The sequence below is a fragment of the Miscanthus floridulus genome, chromosome 1 (genome assembly GCF_019320115.1).
Source record: "Miscanthus floridulus cultivar M001 chromosome 1, ASM1932011v1, whole genome shotgun sequence".
NCBI classification, from domain to species: Eukaryota; Viridiplantae; Streptophyta; class Magnoliopsida; order Poales; family Poaceae; genus Miscanthus; species Miscanthus floridulus.
In genome coordinates this window covers 31,653,247-31,672,185 of record NC_089580.1, presented here as the reverse complement: position 1 = coordinate 31,672,185, position 18,939 = coordinate 31,653,247, and the positions used below count along the sequence as shown (strand labels likewise).

Genomic DNA, 18,939 nt, shown 5'->3' with positions numbered 1-18,939 from the left:
CTGAAAAAGAGAAATACCTGACAGAGGAATCGTGAATTAAGATGCAATGGCAGGTTTGGTTGGCAGAAGACAATAAGCATGAGTGGATTTAATTAATCTCCGGAGAGTTGATCTGCATTTGATTATGAATTCTGAATGCTAAAACAAGTAGTTTAAACTTAGGTGCTATAGATGTTGCACGCGTCCGGCATGTAGTAGCAGTCAAAACGATTAGATCATTCAGAAAACCGGAATGCAGGTCACCACGATCCAACCAAACTGCTCTCCAGCCATGCTATAAAACTCGCATTGCTCGCTCATGCGTCTCATCACCAGCCATTTTCACCGGCGAAAGCAAAGAAAGCCATCAAGAAGCAGCCATGGAGCAGAAGCCGTCGTCGTCCCTCCTACTCGTCGGCCTCCTCGCCATCGCCCTGCTCTGCACCGGGCCCGGGCACGCCATGCGCCTTCTGAACGACGCCAACGGCGGCCTGGAGTTCTCCTTCGGCTCCAAGGCGGCGACGGCAGGCGCGGAGACCGAGCCGCTGGACCCGTCCCTGGGCGACGACTACGAGAGCGAGAACGAGATCAGCCACGTGGAGTTCGAGCCGGAGCTCGGCAGCGCGGCGCCGTACCCGTACGCCGCGGCCGCGGCGCCCGTCCCCTCCCCGACCACCGTCACCGTCGTCCGCGCCGCCGCGGGGCCGGCCACGGAGCCCGTGACTGTGAGGGCCTGGAACAACGCCGCCGGTTCCGCCGCCGGCAGCCGCAGCATGAAGTGGTGGCTGCCGCCGTCGACCATGCCGTCGTTCCCGCTGTTACCGAACCCCGGCGGCATGCCCGCCATCCCGGGGCTCCCGCTGCCCGGCATGCCGTTCCACCCCATCGGCGGCTGGGCCGCGCCCGCGCCGCCCGCGCCGTCGCAGCCGGCGCCTCCTGCCGCAGAGGCCGCGAGCACGAACGCCAACAACGACCCCAACGCGAGCGGAGGGGGCAACAACTGACCAAAGCTTGCTGTTTGTGTTTTCTGCGACGGTCACCATTCCTTTTTCGGTTTTTATTTTTATTACTACTACTCGTAATCGTGCCTCGCGTGCGATCCCCTCAAATGCTGGGTCTAGAGCGTGATTGATACCATGTGGTTGGAAGCATGAACTCTTAATCGGATGTGTTTGTTGCTCCAAGAGATGCGCCTGCCATGCTTTTACCGCTACAAATATAGGTTCTTTTTAGCATGAACAGATCATTACGGTGACGTTACAGTAAACATACATACACGGATCTTGTATGTTCCAAAACGGTACACAAGTTAATCACTGATCAACCAAGAATGGAAATTTGCGAAGCTCACAGTCTTAGCAGTGGATTTTTCTTTTGAAACTTCAGCTGTGGATTTTGTGGGAGAGAAACAATTCTAAAAAAAGAAAGAAAGAAAGGCAAACGGAACGTATTGCATCATATTGGGACCCGACTCTGATAAGGCCCATTTGGCCCGATACGCAATAACAAGCCACCTTCCACTCCGGCCTATTCTGATACGGAGCCCACGAACGAAGCCCAAATCCTCCGCTCCAAACTCCCCGCTCCGGCAGATCTCAGCCGTCAATGAGGGCATCACGGCTAGGGTTTTCGCTTCCACCCAAGACCCCTGTCTCTATAAATTAGAAGCGAGAGGAACCGCCGCCTCCATCCGATCCGTCCCCAACTCGACGTTCCCCTCGCCGCCGCAAGCAGAGACAGAGGGAGCTCGTTCGCGCGCTCCGCTCCCGCCGACGCGATGAGGGCCAAGGTTCGTCTTCCCTCACCTCCGTTGTGATGTTTGTTTCGGTGATGATGCGATGATTATGAAATTGTGTCCTACAGTACGTAGTTTTGCGGAGATAGTAATGTTCTAGGGTTTGGCTGTGGGCTGTGGAATTCGTGCTTGCTAGAGTGTTGGTGACACTATGATGTTCTCTATGATGACCAAACACAGATGACGAGTCCGATCGAATCCATTCCATTAAACCATGGGGACAATCGAGGCATTTGTCTGAGAGAACAGTAATCAGTTGAATTTTTTCGTTTCTGTTGCTGCTCTGTTACAAGTTTTAGATTTTAGATTATTTCTTATTTCTTATTATTTCTGCAAAAACTGGCATAATGAGGAAAAACTAGATTTTTCTGATCTAATTGATGAGAAATACCTCCTACTCATTCTGAATGCCAGTTCACTGCATGTTACAGCTATTCCTTTGCATAGTTCCAACTGTTTATTTGCTGGTTACACAATGAGTTGGTTGTACAAGACAAACTGACATTTCCTTGTTATTTTGTGCTGATTACGAACTATTTTAGTTGATTAGTTCTTGCAAATTCATTCGTTGTTCAAGAGGCATAGACTTAGTTCATGCGATGATTAACACTCTGTTGCTGGGTGATTGTTACTTGCAAGTTAACTGTTTGGTCTTTAAGATGTTGGGATGTGATGAAGAACCATTGGTCCGTGTTTCTGATCATCAGTGATGAGTATAACACTCCATATTTCTGATCCCTGACAAATTGCATAGTCTTTAGTTAGGTCTTGTTCAGTTTAATGTTTTTTCAGATGAGACTTCCTATTAGAATCTAAGCACTTGCTATTGAATGTGGGTGAACTGATTCATCGTGTTTCATTTGATGTGCAGTGGAAGAAGAAGAGAATGAGGAGGCTCAAGAGGAAGCGCCGAAAGATGCGGCAGAGGTCTAAGTAGGCGCATCTTGGGGCTCAGGAAGGGGAGCTTCACCTGCACTATGGCTGCTTTGCTGTAGATGTAGGCTATGTAAACCATCCTTGGTTTTGGTTAATTCTAGCTCATTAAGAGTCTGGACATGTTCTGAGACTGGGTTTATTGTATTGTGAGGATAATCATATGTTGCTTTGTGACTGATGTTAATGCAGTTAAATGAGATTCCTGGCACTCAAATAAGTCGTATGGGATTGATTGTTGATTCCCTTTTCCTCTTGTGCTTTTATTGAATAGTGTTGTAGTGTTTGGTAAAATTTCATTTGATTTATCTCAGTTTCTGTGTAATTAGTTCCGTCCATCAAACTTGCACCGCGCGCAATTGACCCTACCTCAATTCGCCAGTCCATTTTTTTGCGTTGTCAAGCATTTTTTTTTTTGCGTTGTTAGCATTTGTAATTTTTGAATTTGTGATTTGCGTCTTCGAGGTGATTGAAATTGCGTTGTCAGCATTTGTAATTTTTGAAATTGCTAGTTGCGTCTTTGAGGTGATTGAAATGGTTCAGTAGCGGTGGCTCCTGAATTCCTTCGGTGAACCAGTGGTGGGCCTTGCACCTGCACCACTCCCTTATCCCCGCTGGGGCCCTACCATGTCCGTCTTGTTCCTAGCCGTGCCGCCCTGGCCCTGCACTACTGAACTTCTCAATTCCTTAATCCATGGAGGCCATGGCCAGGCCAAGTGTAGCTCCGTCGTTGCAGCTCCGCCCGTGGCCGAGGCCGCAACGGAACAGCTGCCCGCCTTCCTCCATGCGACGGAGAGTTGCTTGCTCGGCTTCGGCGGCCGACGCCGACGTGGTCGACCTCTTCGACGCCGCTAAGCTCACTGTAAGTGACGCCCCACCGCCTGTTCTTAGCCGCTGTGCCTGTGAATATTATATGTTTCCTCACTCGCTCCAGGTGGACAATTTCGTGAGCAGCGGCATGGTGGTGGGGCTAGGCTCCGGCCCGGCGTCCGCCCTGGCGATCCAGTACCTCGGCACGCGCCTTCGCCGGGGATCTCTCACCGGCATCTCCGCAGTCACCTCGTGAGTCCTGGTTGCTTTGGCATAGAATCAGTGAGTGGCATCTATTCTAATCAGCATCCTGGGATTGACCAGCCAGGTCCGTGCTCAGTGCGAACGAGGCAGACATGGCAGGGATACGGGCTAGCAGCTATCAGGAAGGCACCCAGGTTAGTACAAACATCTTGTTAGTTCTTGCTACTCTGGAAGAACAGCCCTCTGAAACCGTGCTCACTGACCTATAGATTGATTTTGCTTTCACTGATGCTGAAGTGATCAAAGAGGGCTGCAGTCATTGGGCGGCGCAAGACCGAGAGTGGAGAGCCCTCTTTCATGGCGGAGAAGGTAAGCAGTGCAGATACCTTTGGTCTTTGGAGACAGACACAAGTCGGCACATGAGTAAATGTTAGGCTCTTAGCCAGCTGCCATGACTCGGGCAATTTCTTTCTCATTAACCATGATGCAATCCTATTTTCCTCGTCTATATATATACACACAGGCAATGGCTAAATCAGCTGACAAGTTTGCCTTCATCACTGGAAATGACAAATATGTGACGGTCGTCGAGGGTTCCATCCCGGTCCTGGTTAAATGTGTAAGCAGTCATCCGTTGCTTCAGCGCGTATCGTTTCATGCAATGTTCATAAAGAGAGGAACAGGTCATTTTAGGGAAACTGGATCGACACTGCCAAAGAGATCGACGATTTGTTTCTTGGAGATGCAGAGGTGTGCCCATCGAAGCTAATACTATACACCCTGTTGGAATTTCAGAACTGGAGAAGCTGCTGGGTTTCTGAACCTGAAGTATCAAGTATGCATCTGTTCTGATCACAAGTGCAATGTGTTTTTCTTATGAAGGTTTGGAGGAGGCCATCGTTTGGAACTGCCGGTCCACTAGGGGGTGAGCACCCATTGGTTACCAAGGAGGGCCATCACGTATTCGATGTTATCTTCACAACTCCAATCCCAGATCTTGGTATGCAGTATGCGGATGGAAGATCTTCCATCCTCGCAACTGCAGATCTAAACTCAGCTTCAATCCGTTAACCACGATTGCTCTGCCATCTTGCTTACAGGTCAGGTAGCAGAGAAGTTGGACAAAACTGATGGCGTTGTGGATCATGGGATCATTTGCAGCAACCAGTAAATCTCTGACTCTGAGCACACATAACCTCTAGGAAAAAAGTTTCAGTTGTTTTTACACTGCAACCTACTGCCCTGCAGATCATATGCCGTCATTGCATCGAAGGGGGAAGTGCAGGTCCTGGACGTGAAATCTTCCGTGATACAGTAGCGGCGAAACCTTTTGAGTTGCTCTGCAGATTGATGTGCTTTCCTCCATGCTTCGGAACAAGAGTCTACTACCAGTTGGCTGCAAAATGCCATGAGTTAATCATGTACAATTAGTATTTTTGTTCACCACCTGACAATTCTGTCGACAACAGTTGAAGTCCATATCTCGGCATAATCTTTTGTTCTAGTATTCAGTTCACCAGACTCGATGAATGTGAGGCAGAACTACAGCTACAACTGCTCTACTAGGGTTTCAGGAGTTCATCTCTTTGAGAACATATTACATACCAAGCCACTGGCTTAAATACATGGCACTGAAGGTATTTATGTTTTTCCTTTGGATTTACATTGTACTTTTGTGTCTAAATGTTTTCTTGACCTTACAAAATGACAAATTTTCTTTCTACTCTCTGCAACAATTTTTTTTATATTTATCTATTTTTGTATTATTGTCAGTGGCACGAGATACAACACCAATACATTTCTTTTCATATATTGCCAATTTATGTTTGGTTGCTTGGCCAAGAAACTGAACATAAACAATATGAGTTTCTAAACAAAAAGTGATGAGAACTATTTTGTTATTCATTATTTCCACAATTCTCACCTCAGTACATGTGCATAGTAAATGAATTTAGTGGTTATGCTTGTAGCCTGCTATAAGCAACTCTAAAAAAGCAGTAATCATCATAAGTCCAACTTCAAGCACAAAGCAAAATGTTTTTTATCAACTATTATTGGTACTGGATCTGGGGTCTAAGGAGATACAGTAGAAAGAATCAAGCAACTACGAAATATTGTCTTCTCAAGAAAATGAAGTGTACATAATCCACGAATCTGACTAACTGAGATACCTACAACAACCTTTTGTATCAGGCATTTCACCAGCTTGACCTGACATGAAGACTTGTCATTCGTAAAAGAACAGTAACTGCCTTGCTTTTTCACAAACTAACTATATGTAAAGGAAAACATCCATCATTTGATAGCAACAAACAAGTTGGTCCCCAATTTATAAGTGAAGCACGTTCATAGTTCTCCAGTATCATGTTGCTGAACACATACAATGCTACTTTTTCAGTTGTACACAATCTAGTTGTAGAAGTACCTAGCTCAACCACATCTTGATATAAGAAAACAATTGTATATGGCTAAGTAGTATCATACTGTCATTTCTTTTCTGGACGATCATGCTCGGCAACACTGCTAACAGTAGAATCTTGGGCAGAGCAGAGCTTGATTGTAAAAGCTAGATACTTGCATACAATTGATTTTTATTCCCAATTTGTGGTTGAGCTAGGTGCTTCTACTATTGGATTCTATACTACTAAAAATGTAGCATTGTCTATGCTCAACAGTATGATACTTGAGAACTTTGAAGGTGCTTCACTTGAAAATCGTGAACCAACTTATTTGTTGCTATACCTGGTAAAAACAACTTGTTTGTTGCTATGAGATCCAAACGATAAATGTTTTCCTTTAGATATAATTAGTTTGTACTATAACCTTATTAGGCAATTGGGATACCAAAAAAAAATGGAATGCTGGGTAGTTACAATTGTTTTCCCAATAATAAATCTTCCCAATGGCAGGTCAAGCTGGGAAATGTTTGGTGAAACATTGTTGTAGATATCTCCGTAGCTCAGATTGGTAAACTCTATGCACTTTGTTTTCTTGAGAAAATATTTCAAAATTGCTTGGTTCTTTATGTTGTCTTTCGTTAAACATCAGATCTCGTACTCGTAATAGTTAAGAACATGAAAGCATTACCTTTTATTCCTTCATTAAGGTTGAACGTACCAGGATTATTGACTTTTGGGGGTTGCTCATGGTAGGTTGTAGTGTTAAGCATTACCACTAAATTATTTACTATGCACATGTGACGTGGGAATTATGGAAATGAAGTATAGTAAAATAGTTCACATCGATTTTTGTTTAGAAACTCTTTTTGTTTATAGTCAATTCCTCAGCCAAACGACCAGACATAAATTGGCAATATATGACAAGAAATGTACTGGTATCGTAGAGCTAATAAGAAAAAACAATGCTAAGTATTGAATTGATAGTCGCTGCTAATGATATATCTAGGAGTTTCCATGAACAAAAGCAATGCCATTGTATCTCCTACCAATAAATTTGTCATTTTGTAAGGTCAAGAAAATAAATTTGTTATTTTGTAAGGTCAAGAAAATATTTATGCACAAAACTACAATGAAAATGTAGCCCACCCTAAATAAGAAATGATCCTGCCAGCGGAAAAAAAACATAAATACGTTTAACAAGTTCAACAAGGGGTAGCCCATTTCTTATGGCACCACAAACCTAGTACCAAATCAACAACAGCTACCACATTTTGAGTGCTATAATGCACATGGGTACCATCAATTGAACCCACACAGTCCTTCATGATGCACATATGATGAACATTAACATTTTATGGCCCATAGCATGCACACAAATCTATCTATTTGACTTAAGTACAGCTGATCTACACCTTAAAGTATGAATACCATCTAGATCTGGTATTGATTTTAAATGACGTCTCATTTGATGGTACTTTTACCATCTCCTGTCTAAGTTCACCAATAGCAAACAATACCTCCTTGAAGTATCTACTCATTGTCTCTATGGATCTCACAAAGGATTGGTTGATCACCCTAAACCACTAGGTATGCCCCACCACATGTAGAAACATATATTGCAAAATTATTGCCCCTCAACAAAGCTTGTATGCTACAAGTTCCCGCCCCTTAACAAATTGCATAGCTAAAAAAAGGGCTCTCATACGTAACATATTGACACACATTCTACATCATTGTAGTTGTAGATTTTGTCCATGTATGTTTGGCGTTCTACATCCCTGCCCACAGGGGCACAGGTGGTACAAGGACATTTGTTATTAACCAATCTAATTTTACTAAAGAAGATGCATACATAGCCACGATCATAGTGGTTGCATGCAAAGTAAGTGCACTCCTACTGTTTCCTGAAACCATCTAAACACATCAAGAAAAAAAATACATGAACTACTTAGAGACTAGATTATTAGCAAATATTTGGCAAAAGTATATGCTCAAACAATGTAATGACATTACAGGCAGTGGCATGAGCTCAGCTGTTACCATCACAGGCGGTGGAAAGTGCTCAACTATAAACGTAATGACATAAATAAAAGGCAGAGGTACTTGTCCAGTTATAATGAATAATAACATAATCATCAGCAGAGACACTTTGCAATCCACATAGAACTAACTATTGTGGATGAGAGCGTAAACCGTATTGTCAATCACCATACGAAGAAGAATCACACAAAGAAAAGACCAGACAAGAGGACCACATAACGAGGGGAGGTTATTTGGGGTTACCGTAGCAGCATAGCAATAAGCACGAAGAGGAACAACTAGAGGAGATCTTGGATGTAAGCCTAAAATGGAACAAGTAACTAATCCAAGTTATAAATTGGTACAACCACCATGGATCTGAAGACACTACACGAAAATGGACATCAAGGATTGGATTAGGGTTTACAAGGAGTGAATAGAAGGAAAGGGGAACAGTGGGAAATACTTGCCTTTTGCAAAACACAACACGAATCAAAGAACCCTACAAGGTGTGAACCAAACTCATTAGATTTACATCCCTATCTACCAAAACCAAAGAAAGGGATGAGGCATGAGAGGGATGCACCATGGATGAGAGTTGAGATGCTAGAGAAGGGAGAGGAGAGGCAAGAAGCACATAGGAGAGGGTTTGATTTTCCTCGGGGCAAGACGCGAGCGAATGAGACTAGGAGAGGGAGTAGTGGCGGCGGCGAGATAAATAGGAGGGAGGATAGCTTGTGAAGGGGTGGTAACCCTAGTGGTTTTTAGAGTGTGGATGTGGAGGGCCACAAGTAGATGGGTGGGGATGCTTTTGTATGACTAGAGCCTAGCCCAACCATTAGCCCAGCCAACCAAACACCCACAAGGTACATCCACGGAACTAAGTTAGGCCGGATACAAGGAACCAATCACACCCTAATTGAAGTTGCTATAGATCTAATGTCACTATGTTCTCCTTGCACATCCTCTTCATCTGTGGGCCCCTTCACCCCCACCTTTTCCCCTGTTGCTGCTCTATTGCATCCCTCAAACGGCCTGTTCGCTGGTTGGTTTCTGGACTGATAAGCCCGACTGATGTTGATTTGTTGTGAGAGAAAAACACTGACCCCGTTCGCGTGCCCTTAAACCCGGCTTGATCCGCTTCTTTTTTTTCATCGAAACAGTATTTTCCTCTCACAAATTCATCCAGAATTCCTCCAAACCATCCAAATTCCTCCAAAACCATACCATCCGAACTGGGCCACTATTGACCGACGGATAAGCCCTGGCTGAAAACAAAAAGGCTGAAAGCCCCAACTGTCCAGCCACCGTCCACTCAAATCATCATGCTTGATTCCATGAATCGCTCGGCTTCAGCCTGCCACTCATGGACTTGTTTTTTCTTTTTTTCTTTTTTCACTAACAAAAGTATACTTTCTTCATTGATGACATGAAGTTTAGAGATACAGTTAGTACTCCTTCGGAAGATACTTTGCTTCTCTCGGTTTTTTTTCTCCTATTTTTTATGCCATATTTGTTTCCTCTATTTTTGATTTGAGTAAAATACACCGGAGGTCCATTAACTTTTGGTGAAGTGTCATCTAGGTCCATCAACTTTGAAACTGTATTTTTGGGTCCATTAACTTTCGTTTTGTATCATCTAGGTCCATCAGCTGTGACTCTTGCATTTTTGATCCATGAACTTTTAAAATGATTCACTGTAGGTCCACGCATGCATGCACGCACATCGCCTTTTTGCGTCGGTGGAGCCATGCCTGCATTCGCCGCCGTCGCTCATCTGCCGGGCATACATGTGTGTTTTCCTGCTCGAATCTGTACGTACGTTTGCCATCATACATTGGCTCTGGTTGCGTATGTATGTGCAGGTGATCTGAAATCGACGAGAGGGATGGCGAGGATACTGCTCCATGGTGTTACGAACTTAGTGGATCTCAATACTCAGTATCGGTACAAGGTGTTTGGGTCGGTAGCCGGATGAGAGCAGAGGACGGCAGCAGAGCAGGAGGATGGGGTCAGAGGAAGTTGCAGATGGAAGCAATAGCTTGTACAATAATCTTTCATACCCTCATTCCTCTCGCTCTCGGTATGTATACCGCTTGCTTCATGCTTTGGCCCATTCGGCGCCCGTGACGCGCCGGTTAGCAACTCTGGGCCGACTGGATCGTCGTAGCTGCGGCCCATTCTTCTCCTGCGTCTTCAGCCCGTCCTCAGCGAGCAGCTCACGCCCATCTTCAGCATCCATTGCCGGACTCGTCATAGGAGCCGGTCCAGTCATAACACCCCCCCTTCCTTGCGCGCCGAGTCGGTCCCATACGGCGGCGCGAGGAAACTGCTGACGAAGGAACTCCAAGTCCTCCCAAGTAGCTAAAGACCTGGGCAAATTAGACCACAAAACGAAACCTTGTGTGATGGAGCGCGTACCCTTGTTGATGGATCGAGTTTGCAGAATGCGTTCTGGAACGCTCTAGAGAATCACGTCCGAAGGCGGGTGACTGGTGACAGAATGAGAATTCCCCACTGACTTCTTGAGCTGCGAAACGTGGAATACCGGATGCACCGAAGACGAAGCTGGAAGCTCAAGTCTGTAAGCCACTTGTCCCACCCGAGCCAGAATACGGTACGGCCCGAAGAATTTGAAGGCCAGTTTCTGATTGCTGCGATGTGCCAAAGAAGACTGCACATATGGTTGGAGTTTGACGAACACCAGATCACCCAGCTGAAACTGCCGTTCAGACCGATGCTCATCAGCTTGTTTCTTCATCCATTGCTTAGCACGGTTCAGATGCTGGCGAATCACCTCAGACATTAGAGCTCGGTCCGACAACCAAGTAGCCAAATCTATAATGGGCGTGTCTGGATGAGTGGAGACACCAAATTGGCGCGGTGCATAACCATACAAGACCTCAAAAGGGGATCGCCCCAGAGCGGAGTGCCAATTGGTGTTATACCAGAACTCGGCCTGATCCAACCACTGTTGCCACTGATGCGGACAAGCATGGACGAAGCAACGCAGGAAAGTCTTAAGGCATTGATTGACCCGTTCCGTTTGCCCATCCGTCTGCGGATGATAAGCAGTGCTCATTCTCAGTTCAATGCCAGCCAACTGAAATAGCTCGTGCCAGAAATGACTGGTAAAGATTTTGTCACGATCCGAGACAATGGCTTGCGGCATACCATGTAACTTATAGACTTGCGACAGAAAAGACTGAGCCACTGATCGAGCAGTAAAAGGATGCTTGAGAGGTAGGAAATGACCATACTTGGAAAAAAGGTCCACCACCACTAGTATGCAGTTATAACCATGCGAAGATGGCAAGCCTTCAATAAAATCCATTGATATCACCGACCAGGCATTGCCAGGAACCGGCAATGGTTGCAGCAAGCCAGGCAGTCTGGAGCGATCAGGTTTAGCTTGCTGACAAACAACACAAGCAGCGACGAAAGACTGAACTGCTGACTTCATGCCGTGCCATGCAAAGAGTTGCTTCAGTCGGCGATAGGTGACTGACATGCCTGAGTGTCCTCCCACAGCTGTAGAGTGCACTGCTGTAATCAAGCGAGTATGCAACTCCGGATCAGCACCCACCCAAATTCTGGACTTGTAGCGCAGCAAACCATCTCGAAGAATAAAGTTGGTCACAGAATTTGGAGCCACAGCCAACTGTGCAATCAAGTGTTGGGCTCGATCGTCATGAGAGTATGACTCAACCACTGCCTCCAGCCACTGAGCCTGACAAACTGACAGGGCGGCCAGCTGCGCAGAAGGATAACGGGAGAGAGCGTCAGCTGCGCCATTGTCCGCGCCCTTGCGGTATACAATCCGATACTGCAGGCCAATGAGTTTGGTGAAGACCTTTTGCTGCCATGGTGTGTGAAGCCGTTGATCCGTCAGTTGCACGAGACTGCGGTGATCGGTAATGATCTGAAACTCGGCATGCTGCAAGTAGCTGCGCCATTGCTCCAGGGCCAACAAAATAGCCATATATTCCTTCTCATATGTAGACAATCCTTGCAAGCGAGGTCCCAAAGCTTTACCGAGGAATGCCAAGGGATGACCCCCTTGCATAAGGACGGCACCAATCCCCGTGCCACTGGCATCAGTCTCTACAGCAAAGGGTCGACTGAAATCAGGCAAGGCCAACACCGGAGCAGTTGTCAGGGCATGCTTCAAAGCTGCGAAGGCCTAATCCTGGGTGGATGTCCAAACATAAACAACACCTTTGCGAAGAAGATCCGTCAAGGGTTTGGAAATGATGCCGAAGTGTTTCACAAAGCGCCTGTAGTAACCTGCCAGGCCCAAGAAGCTACGCAGTTCCTTAACAGACCGCGGAACAGGCCATTTCAGAACCGCCTGAACTTTGTCAGGATCCGTGGCCACGCCCGTCTCTGAGATGACGTGCCCCAAATAGCGAAGCTGCCGTTGTGCAAAGTGACATTTGGACATCTTCACCTGCCACTGATCTTGCTGCAGCAACTGTAATACCAACCGCAAATGCTCAACATGCTCTTCATAGGAACGACTGAAAATGAGAATGTCGTCGAAGAAAACAAGCACACATTTACGCAACAGGGGGTGGAGAGTAGTGTTCATAGCCTTGAGAAAGGTGGCTGGCGCTCCTGTGAGACCAAACGCCATGACACGGAACTCGTAATGGCCGGAGTGAGTTTGAAAGGCAGTCTTGAATTCCTCTCCATGCTGCAAACGAATCTGGTGATAACCTGCTGTCAGATCGAGGCAAGAAAGCCAAGATGCATGTGTGAGTTCATCAAGTAGCTCTTCAATGACTGGGACTGGGTACTTAGCCTTGACTGTGATGGCATTGAGTTGTCGGAAGTCCACACAAAAGCGATATGTCCCATCTTTCTTCTTGACCAACAAAACCGACGAAGAAAATGGACTAGAACTGGGTTGGATCAGTCCCGCTTGCAGCATTTCAGTCACCTGATGCTCAATTTCATCCTTAAGTAAGGGGGAGTAGCGATAGGGCCTTACTGAGAATGGACTGGCTCCAGGAAGTAACGGAATGGCATGGTCGCAATGGCGTGCCGGTGGATAGCTGGTCGGAGGAGCAAAGACAGACTGAAACTCTGTTAAAAGTGCTGCAATCTCCGGTGGAACAGGCTCCTGACGAGCTACAGCATCATCTGACCAAATAGTGGTAACCTGAATGACCGAACCGGTGGGCAGGCTCATCAGCTCACCTTGCAAGCAACTGTGGCCTTGACCATAGGGAATGAGCATCCACTTGTTGTGCCAATCTACCTGCATCGGGCTACGAGAAGCCAACCAGTCCATACCTACAATCAATTCATAAGATGACAGAGGCAACAGCTTGGCTGCGGAGACAAAATCACAATGCTGAACAGACCAAGACAACTGAGCAATTTGAGAGCAACAAGCCACTTGAGAACCATCAGCTATGGTGACTTGGAGAGCCGGGCTGAAAGTAGTTACCCCAGACAGCTGAGAAGCCAGAGCTTGACTGATAAAGGTGTGAGTGCTACCGGAGTCCACCAAAATCCGAGCCGGATGACCCTGGACAGTGCCCACAAACTGAATAGCACGCGCGAGTTGATTTCTGCCTGATGCTGCCATGGAGATAGCTGCACAATGGGGTTCTTCCTCATCCGGAACCGGTATAGAATCCGAGTAGCCCTCCGAATGGCAGATGTCCCAGAATTCCTGCAGGACCTGAAGTTGGATAGTCTCTGAACACTTGTGGCCGCGAACCCATTTGTCGCCACAATGGATGCAGAGGCCTCTAGCTCGGCGGTAGTCGCGCAGGGTGTTCAGCTTGGATTCAATGCCTCGTCCACGCTTGTCCTGCGGCTCAGCTCCTGGCACGGCCGGCTTGTCCTGGCGCTCAGTCCGAAGAGGTGGCGGGGGCAGAGGCAAGGGTCCCCGTGGCGCCACCTTGGCAAAAGTGAACGGCTCCGGCCGCCACACATCCCGCCGTCGTCCCAGCTCCACCAATTCTTCCTGCAACAAGGCGAGCATGCAGGCAGTATCCAGAGTAGTAGGACGTTGCAAATGCACAGCAGCGCGTATATCAGCGCGAAGGCCATCGACAAAGCGCATGGCATAGTACAGAGGATCGGTATTGCGACCATAGGCTATCAATTGCTCAACCAGCCCGGTGTATTTATCAATATATTCCTGCACGGGCCCCTCCTGGTATATGTGGAAGAGCTGGCGGATCAGAAAAGCATGCTGATCCTTGCCAAATCGCTCCATGACATCCTGACAAAATGATTCCCAGGTTCCCTGACGAACTTGCTCTTCCACGGACTGAAACCAGCGAGCCGCGGCTGCAGTCATGTGCATGGTGGCGACCTTAACCCAGCGATGGTGTGGTACCGTGTACATGTCGAAATAATCCAAACAGCGTCCTAGCCACAACTTTGGGTTCTCTCCATCAAATGGGGGAAAATTCATTTTGGGTATGTGTTCGTGAGATCTCTCTCTAACCCAATTGCCCCCAGGAACCCCTTCCCCATGCCAAGGACGACGCGAGAGGCCATCTCCCCCACCCGATCCACTAGGCACACCGGCTATGAGCGCTGACCTAGAGTAAGAACGAAGTAGCTTGGGTTTGGGATCAGGATTGGCAGGAGTGAGCGTACCCTTGATCGGGGATTGAGTTGGATACTCGAATCCCCGGTGGCTTGATTCCTCGCGGTGCCCTAACGGGCTGAATTTGGTCCAGCCGGCGGGAATCGTCGCCGCGGACACCTTTGGAGGCGACGACAGCACCCCGGTTGGCACGGCCGACGCAGCGTCGAGGACGGAGCGGCTCACGGTCTTGCGCAGCGCGGTCATCTCTTCCCGCAACGTCTCCACCTTCTCCTCCGTCTTCCGAATCGCGCCCACCTCCGCACGCAACTCGTCCACCGTCGCATCCACCTTCGGCCGCCAAATGTCGAACGCCTTAGCGGCATCCTCCAGGGAGCCGACGCGCTTGCCGACGGAGCTCTCCATCAAATCCATGCGGGCGGTGAGATTCGCCTGCACGGATCTGAGTTCGTCGAGGATGAGCTTGGTGTTGGAGTCCATATCGCCCAGCTGCTTGCGAAACCGGGTGAAGTGGTCGTGGATGATGTCGTGGGGCTCCAGCGGAACACCGGCGACGATCTCCGCACAGGGCAGCAAGCAGGCGATGAAATTTTGGATTCGAGGCTCTGAGTACCAATTTGTTACGAACTTAGTGGATCTCAATACTCAGTATCGGTACAAGGTGTTTGGGTCGGTAGCCGGATGAGAGCAGAGGACGGCAGCAGAGCAGGAGGATGGGGTCAGAGGAAGTTGCAGATGGAAGCAATAGCTTGTACAATAATCTTTCATACCCTCATTCCTCTCGCTCTCGGTATGTATACCGCTTGCTTCATGCTTTGGTCCATTCGGCGCCCGTGACGCGCCGGTTAGCAACTCTGGGCCGACTGGATCGTCGTAGCTGTGGCCCATTCTTCTCCTGCATCTTCAGCCCGTCCTCAGCGAGCAGCTCACGCCCATCTTCAGCATCCATTGCCGGACTCGTCACAGGAGCCGGTCCAGTCGTAACACATGGCTCGCTTCACGTCACCATCTTTGAGGCAGAGGAGCTGTCCAACTCCAGCGGGCCCAACAGCTAGGCTCCTGGGTTCCTCCGCAAGCTGGTTGAGACGGTCGAGGACACGGTGGGCGTGGGCAAGGGCACCAGCAAGATCTACACCACCATCGGGCTCGGCAAGGCCCGCGTCGGCCGCACCCGCACGCTCACCGACGAGACGGCCAGCCCGCGGTGGTACGAGTCCTTCCACGTCTACTGCGCGCACCTCCACCGTCGGCGTCGCCTACCTCCCCGTCCGCGACATCTTCGACGGCCACGAGGTGGACCGCTGGCTGCACCTCTGCGACGGCGGCGGCGACGGCAATGACCGCAAGCCGCTCGAGAGCGGCGGGAAGGTCCACGTCAAGCTCCAGTACTTCGACATCTCCAAGGACCGGAGCTGGGGCAGGGGCGTGAGCAGCGGCAAGTACCCCGGCGTGCCCTACATCTTCTTCTCGCAGCGACAGGGGTGCAGGGTCACGCTGTACCAGGACGCGCACGTCCTCGACGGCTTCGTCCCGCGGATCTCGCTCGACGGCGGCAGGTGCTAGTGTGCTACGTACGAGGCACACCGGTGCTGGGAGGACATCTTCGACGCCATCAGCGGCGCCAAGCACCTCATCTACATCACCGGGTGGTCGTCGTAGCGGCAGCGGAGGATCCTCAGCTTTGTGGGTGGGCTGGACCTCTGCGACGGCCGCTACGACACGCCGTCCCACTTGCTGTTCCGGACGCTAGACGGCGTGCACCACGACGACTTCCACCAGCCAAACTTCGCAACGGCCGCCATCGCCAAGGGCGGGCCGAGGGAGCCGTGGCACAACATCCACTGCCGCCTCGAGGGCCCCGTGGCGTGGGACGTGCTCTAAAACTTCGAGCAGCGGTGGCGCAAGCAGGGCGGCAAGGACCTGCTCATCCAGCTCTGGGACCTCACCGACGAGCTCATCCCGCCGTTGCCTGTCACGTTCCCGGACGACCCCGAGACGTGGAACGTGCAGCTGTTCCGCTCCATCGACGGCGGCGCCACGTTCGGGTTCCCCGACACCCCCGACGACGCCACCAGGGCCGGGCTCGTCAGCGGCAAGGACCAGAACTCAGGGGCTCTGCTCAATGCGTGGCCGGCGAGTCTGTGCCACCACCGTCCACTGCTGGACCTGCCACGCGCCATGTCGTAGAGCGTCCCCACGAGGTATGAGTAGCTTGGGATGAGAAGGTCGTCGACGGCCGCGTCGGGCAGCCGCGCGGCGATGCGCCCCTGTCATGATTCGAGCAGGAAAACACACATGCATGCCTGGCAGACGAGCGACGGCGGCGAGTGCAGGCATGGCTCCACCGACGCAAAAAGCCGACGTGCGTGCATGCATGCGTGGACCTGCAGTGAACCATTTTAAAAGTTCATGGACCAAAAATGTAAGAGTCAAAGCTGATGGACCTAGATGACACCAAACAAAAGTTAATAGACCCAAAAATGCAGTTTCAAAGTTGATGGATCTAGATGACACTTCACCGAAAGTTAATGGACCTCCGATGTATTTTACTCTTTTGATTTTTATTTTCAAAATAGGAAGTTTGAGACCCTCTATTCTAAAACGAGTAAGTCAAACCATTTATAATTTGAGCAATTTTTCACAAATAAACAATCACTAGCAAACTTGCCCGTGCGTTGCAATGGGTCCCAATACGTATTAGAATAGGAATGTAAACTATCATCGGACGCGAGCTATTGTAACTCTAGATCACATGCGGGACATGAAGAGTTGTTGTAAGTTGTAACTCAATTTTTTATATGGTGTTAGCCCACGAGGATTATACTGATACATGCATACTGCTTAAAGACATTTATTTAGATGGGACTTGATAACAAACTGTTCAAAACTTCATTTTATATTTAATTAGTTGGACCATCGGCTCAACTACAATATAATAAGTGAAAAGTGTTATTTGTAATCATAATTGCATACACAACTTAGCTGTAAAAATATTTCTTTTTTGATGAGGAGCTGTAACGCCCCAGCCCGAAAAAAACGGCTAAGATCCACTCTACCGAGGAATGTACCACGCCTGCTAATTAACTTCCTTGCGCTTTCGTCCTCGCTTCGCGCAAAAGGTTCAAACCGAAGTTCATTAGCTTTCCAGGGCTCGGGTTTTTAAGTTGGTTCGGCTCAGATTCAACTTCCGAGGTGGTACTACTTCCGGTGCTACAGTGTTCCGCGACGCTACAGTAACCATCAACCCAGTCTATCCTCACATCACCCTGCGCTACAGTGTCATCCATTCGGCCCAGCCCACGACCGGCCCAGTTAGGGGGTCTCACATACACCCACCCTTAAGAACTCGACGTCCTCGTCGAGGACCGAACCAACCTACAGGACAAATGTCCAGAATCGCTTCTCTCTTGGCCCACGTTTTATATTCACAGCTCCTCGGCCCAAGTACTACTTGTCCGAGCTCCCGAGCCATATATCTGTGAAACCGCGAGACTCTCGGGGCCCACGTCCATATTCCCAGCTCCCCGACCCAAGTGCCATGCTAGCCATGCGCTACCTGTCCGAGCTCCCGAGCCATACGTTCGTGAAACCGCGAGAGTTGGCTCTGATACCATTTGTAACGCCCCAGCCCGGGAAAAACGGCTAAGATCCACTCTACCGAGGAATGGACCACGCCTGCTAATTAACTTCCTTGCGCTTTCGTCCTCGCTTCGCGCAAAAGGTTCAAACCGAAGTTCATTAGCTTTCCAGGGCTCGAGTTTTTAAGTTGGTTCGGCTCAGATTCAACTTCCGAGGTGGTACTACTTCCTGTGCTACAGTGTTCCGTGACGCTACAGTAACCATCAACCCAGGCTATCCCCACATCACCCTGCGCTACAGTGTCATCCATTCGGCCCAGCCCACGACCGGCCCAGTTAGGGGGTCTCACATACACCCACCCTTAAGAACTCGACGTCCTCGTCGAGGACCGAACCAACCTACAGGACAAATGTCCAGAATCGCCTCTCTCTTGGCCCACGTTTTATATTCCCAGCTCCTCGGCCTAAGTACTACTTGTCCGAGCTCCCGAGCCATATATCTGTGAAACCGCGAGACTCTCGGGGCCCACGTCCATATTCCCAGCTCCCCGACCCAAGTGCCATGCTAGCCATGCACTACCGGTCCGAGCTCCCGAGCCATGCGTTCGTAAAACCGCGAGAGTTGGCTCTGATACCATTTGTAACGCC

At 49.0% G+C, this 18,939-nt stretch overlaps 2 protein-coding genes, 1 long non-coding RNA gene, 3 other non-coding genes and 3 pseudogenes across 6 annotated transcripts; 8 read left to right on the top strand and 1 right to left on the bottom strand.

Moving 5' to 3' along the window:
- The first annotated feature begins 337 nt into the window (after positions 1-337).
- On the top strand, positions 338-1,061 carry LOC136477696 (uncharacterized). Its single transcript, XM_066475941.1, has one exon. It carries the CDS (start codon positions 360-362, stop codon positions 981-983), a length of 624 nt encoding a protein of 207 aa, XP_066332038.1. The 5' UTR covers positions 338-359; the 3' UTR covers positions 984-1,061.
- Positions 1,062-1,600: 539 nt separating this feature from the next.
- LOC136477690 (uncharacterized) lies at positions 1,601-2,927 on the top strand. The gene is made up of 2 exons (XR_010764081.1): positions 1,601-1,768; positions 2,646-2,927. It is a non-coding gene; the product is annotated as an uncharacterized lncRNA (long non-coding RNA).
- On the top strand, positions 1,933-2,020 carry LOC136512476 (small nucleolar RNA SNOR75). Its single transcript, XR_010773097.1, has one exon. It is a non-coding gene; the product is annotated as a small nucleolar RNA SNOR75 (small nucleolar RNA).
- On the top strand, positions 2,114-2,181 carry LOC136512072 (small nucleolar RNA Z105). The gene has a single exon (XR_010772974.1). It is a non-coding gene; the product is annotated as a small nucleolar RNA Z105 (small nucleolar RNA).
- LOC136512569 (small nucleolar RNA SNORD18) lies at positions 2,439-2,513 on the top strand. The gene has a single exon (XR_010773138.1). It is a non-coding gene; the product is annotated as a small nucleolar RNA SNORD18 (small nucleolar RNA).
- A 371-nt stretch (positions 2,928-3,298) lies between the features above and the next one.
- Positions 3,299-5,434, top strand: LOC136473783 (probable ribose-5-phosphate isomerase 4, chloroplastic; annotated as a pseudogene).
- A 6,888-nt stretch (positions 5,435-12,322) lies between these two features.
- LOC136454044 (uncharacterized) lies at positions 12,323-15,193 on the bottom strand. The gene has a single exon (XM_066454596.1). The coding sequence runs from the start codon at positions 15,191-15,193 to the stop codon at positions 12,323-12,325; it is 2,871 nt and encodes a 956-aa protein (XP_066310693.1).
- A 43-nt stretch (positions 15,194-15,236) lies between these two features.
- Positions 15,237-16,384, top strand: LOC136454037 (phospholipase D alpha 1-like; annotated as a pseudogene).
- Positions 16,373-16,900, top strand: LOC136454026 (phospholipase D alpha 1-like; annotated as a pseudogene).
- Positions 16,901-18,939: the final 2,039 nt, after the last annotated feature.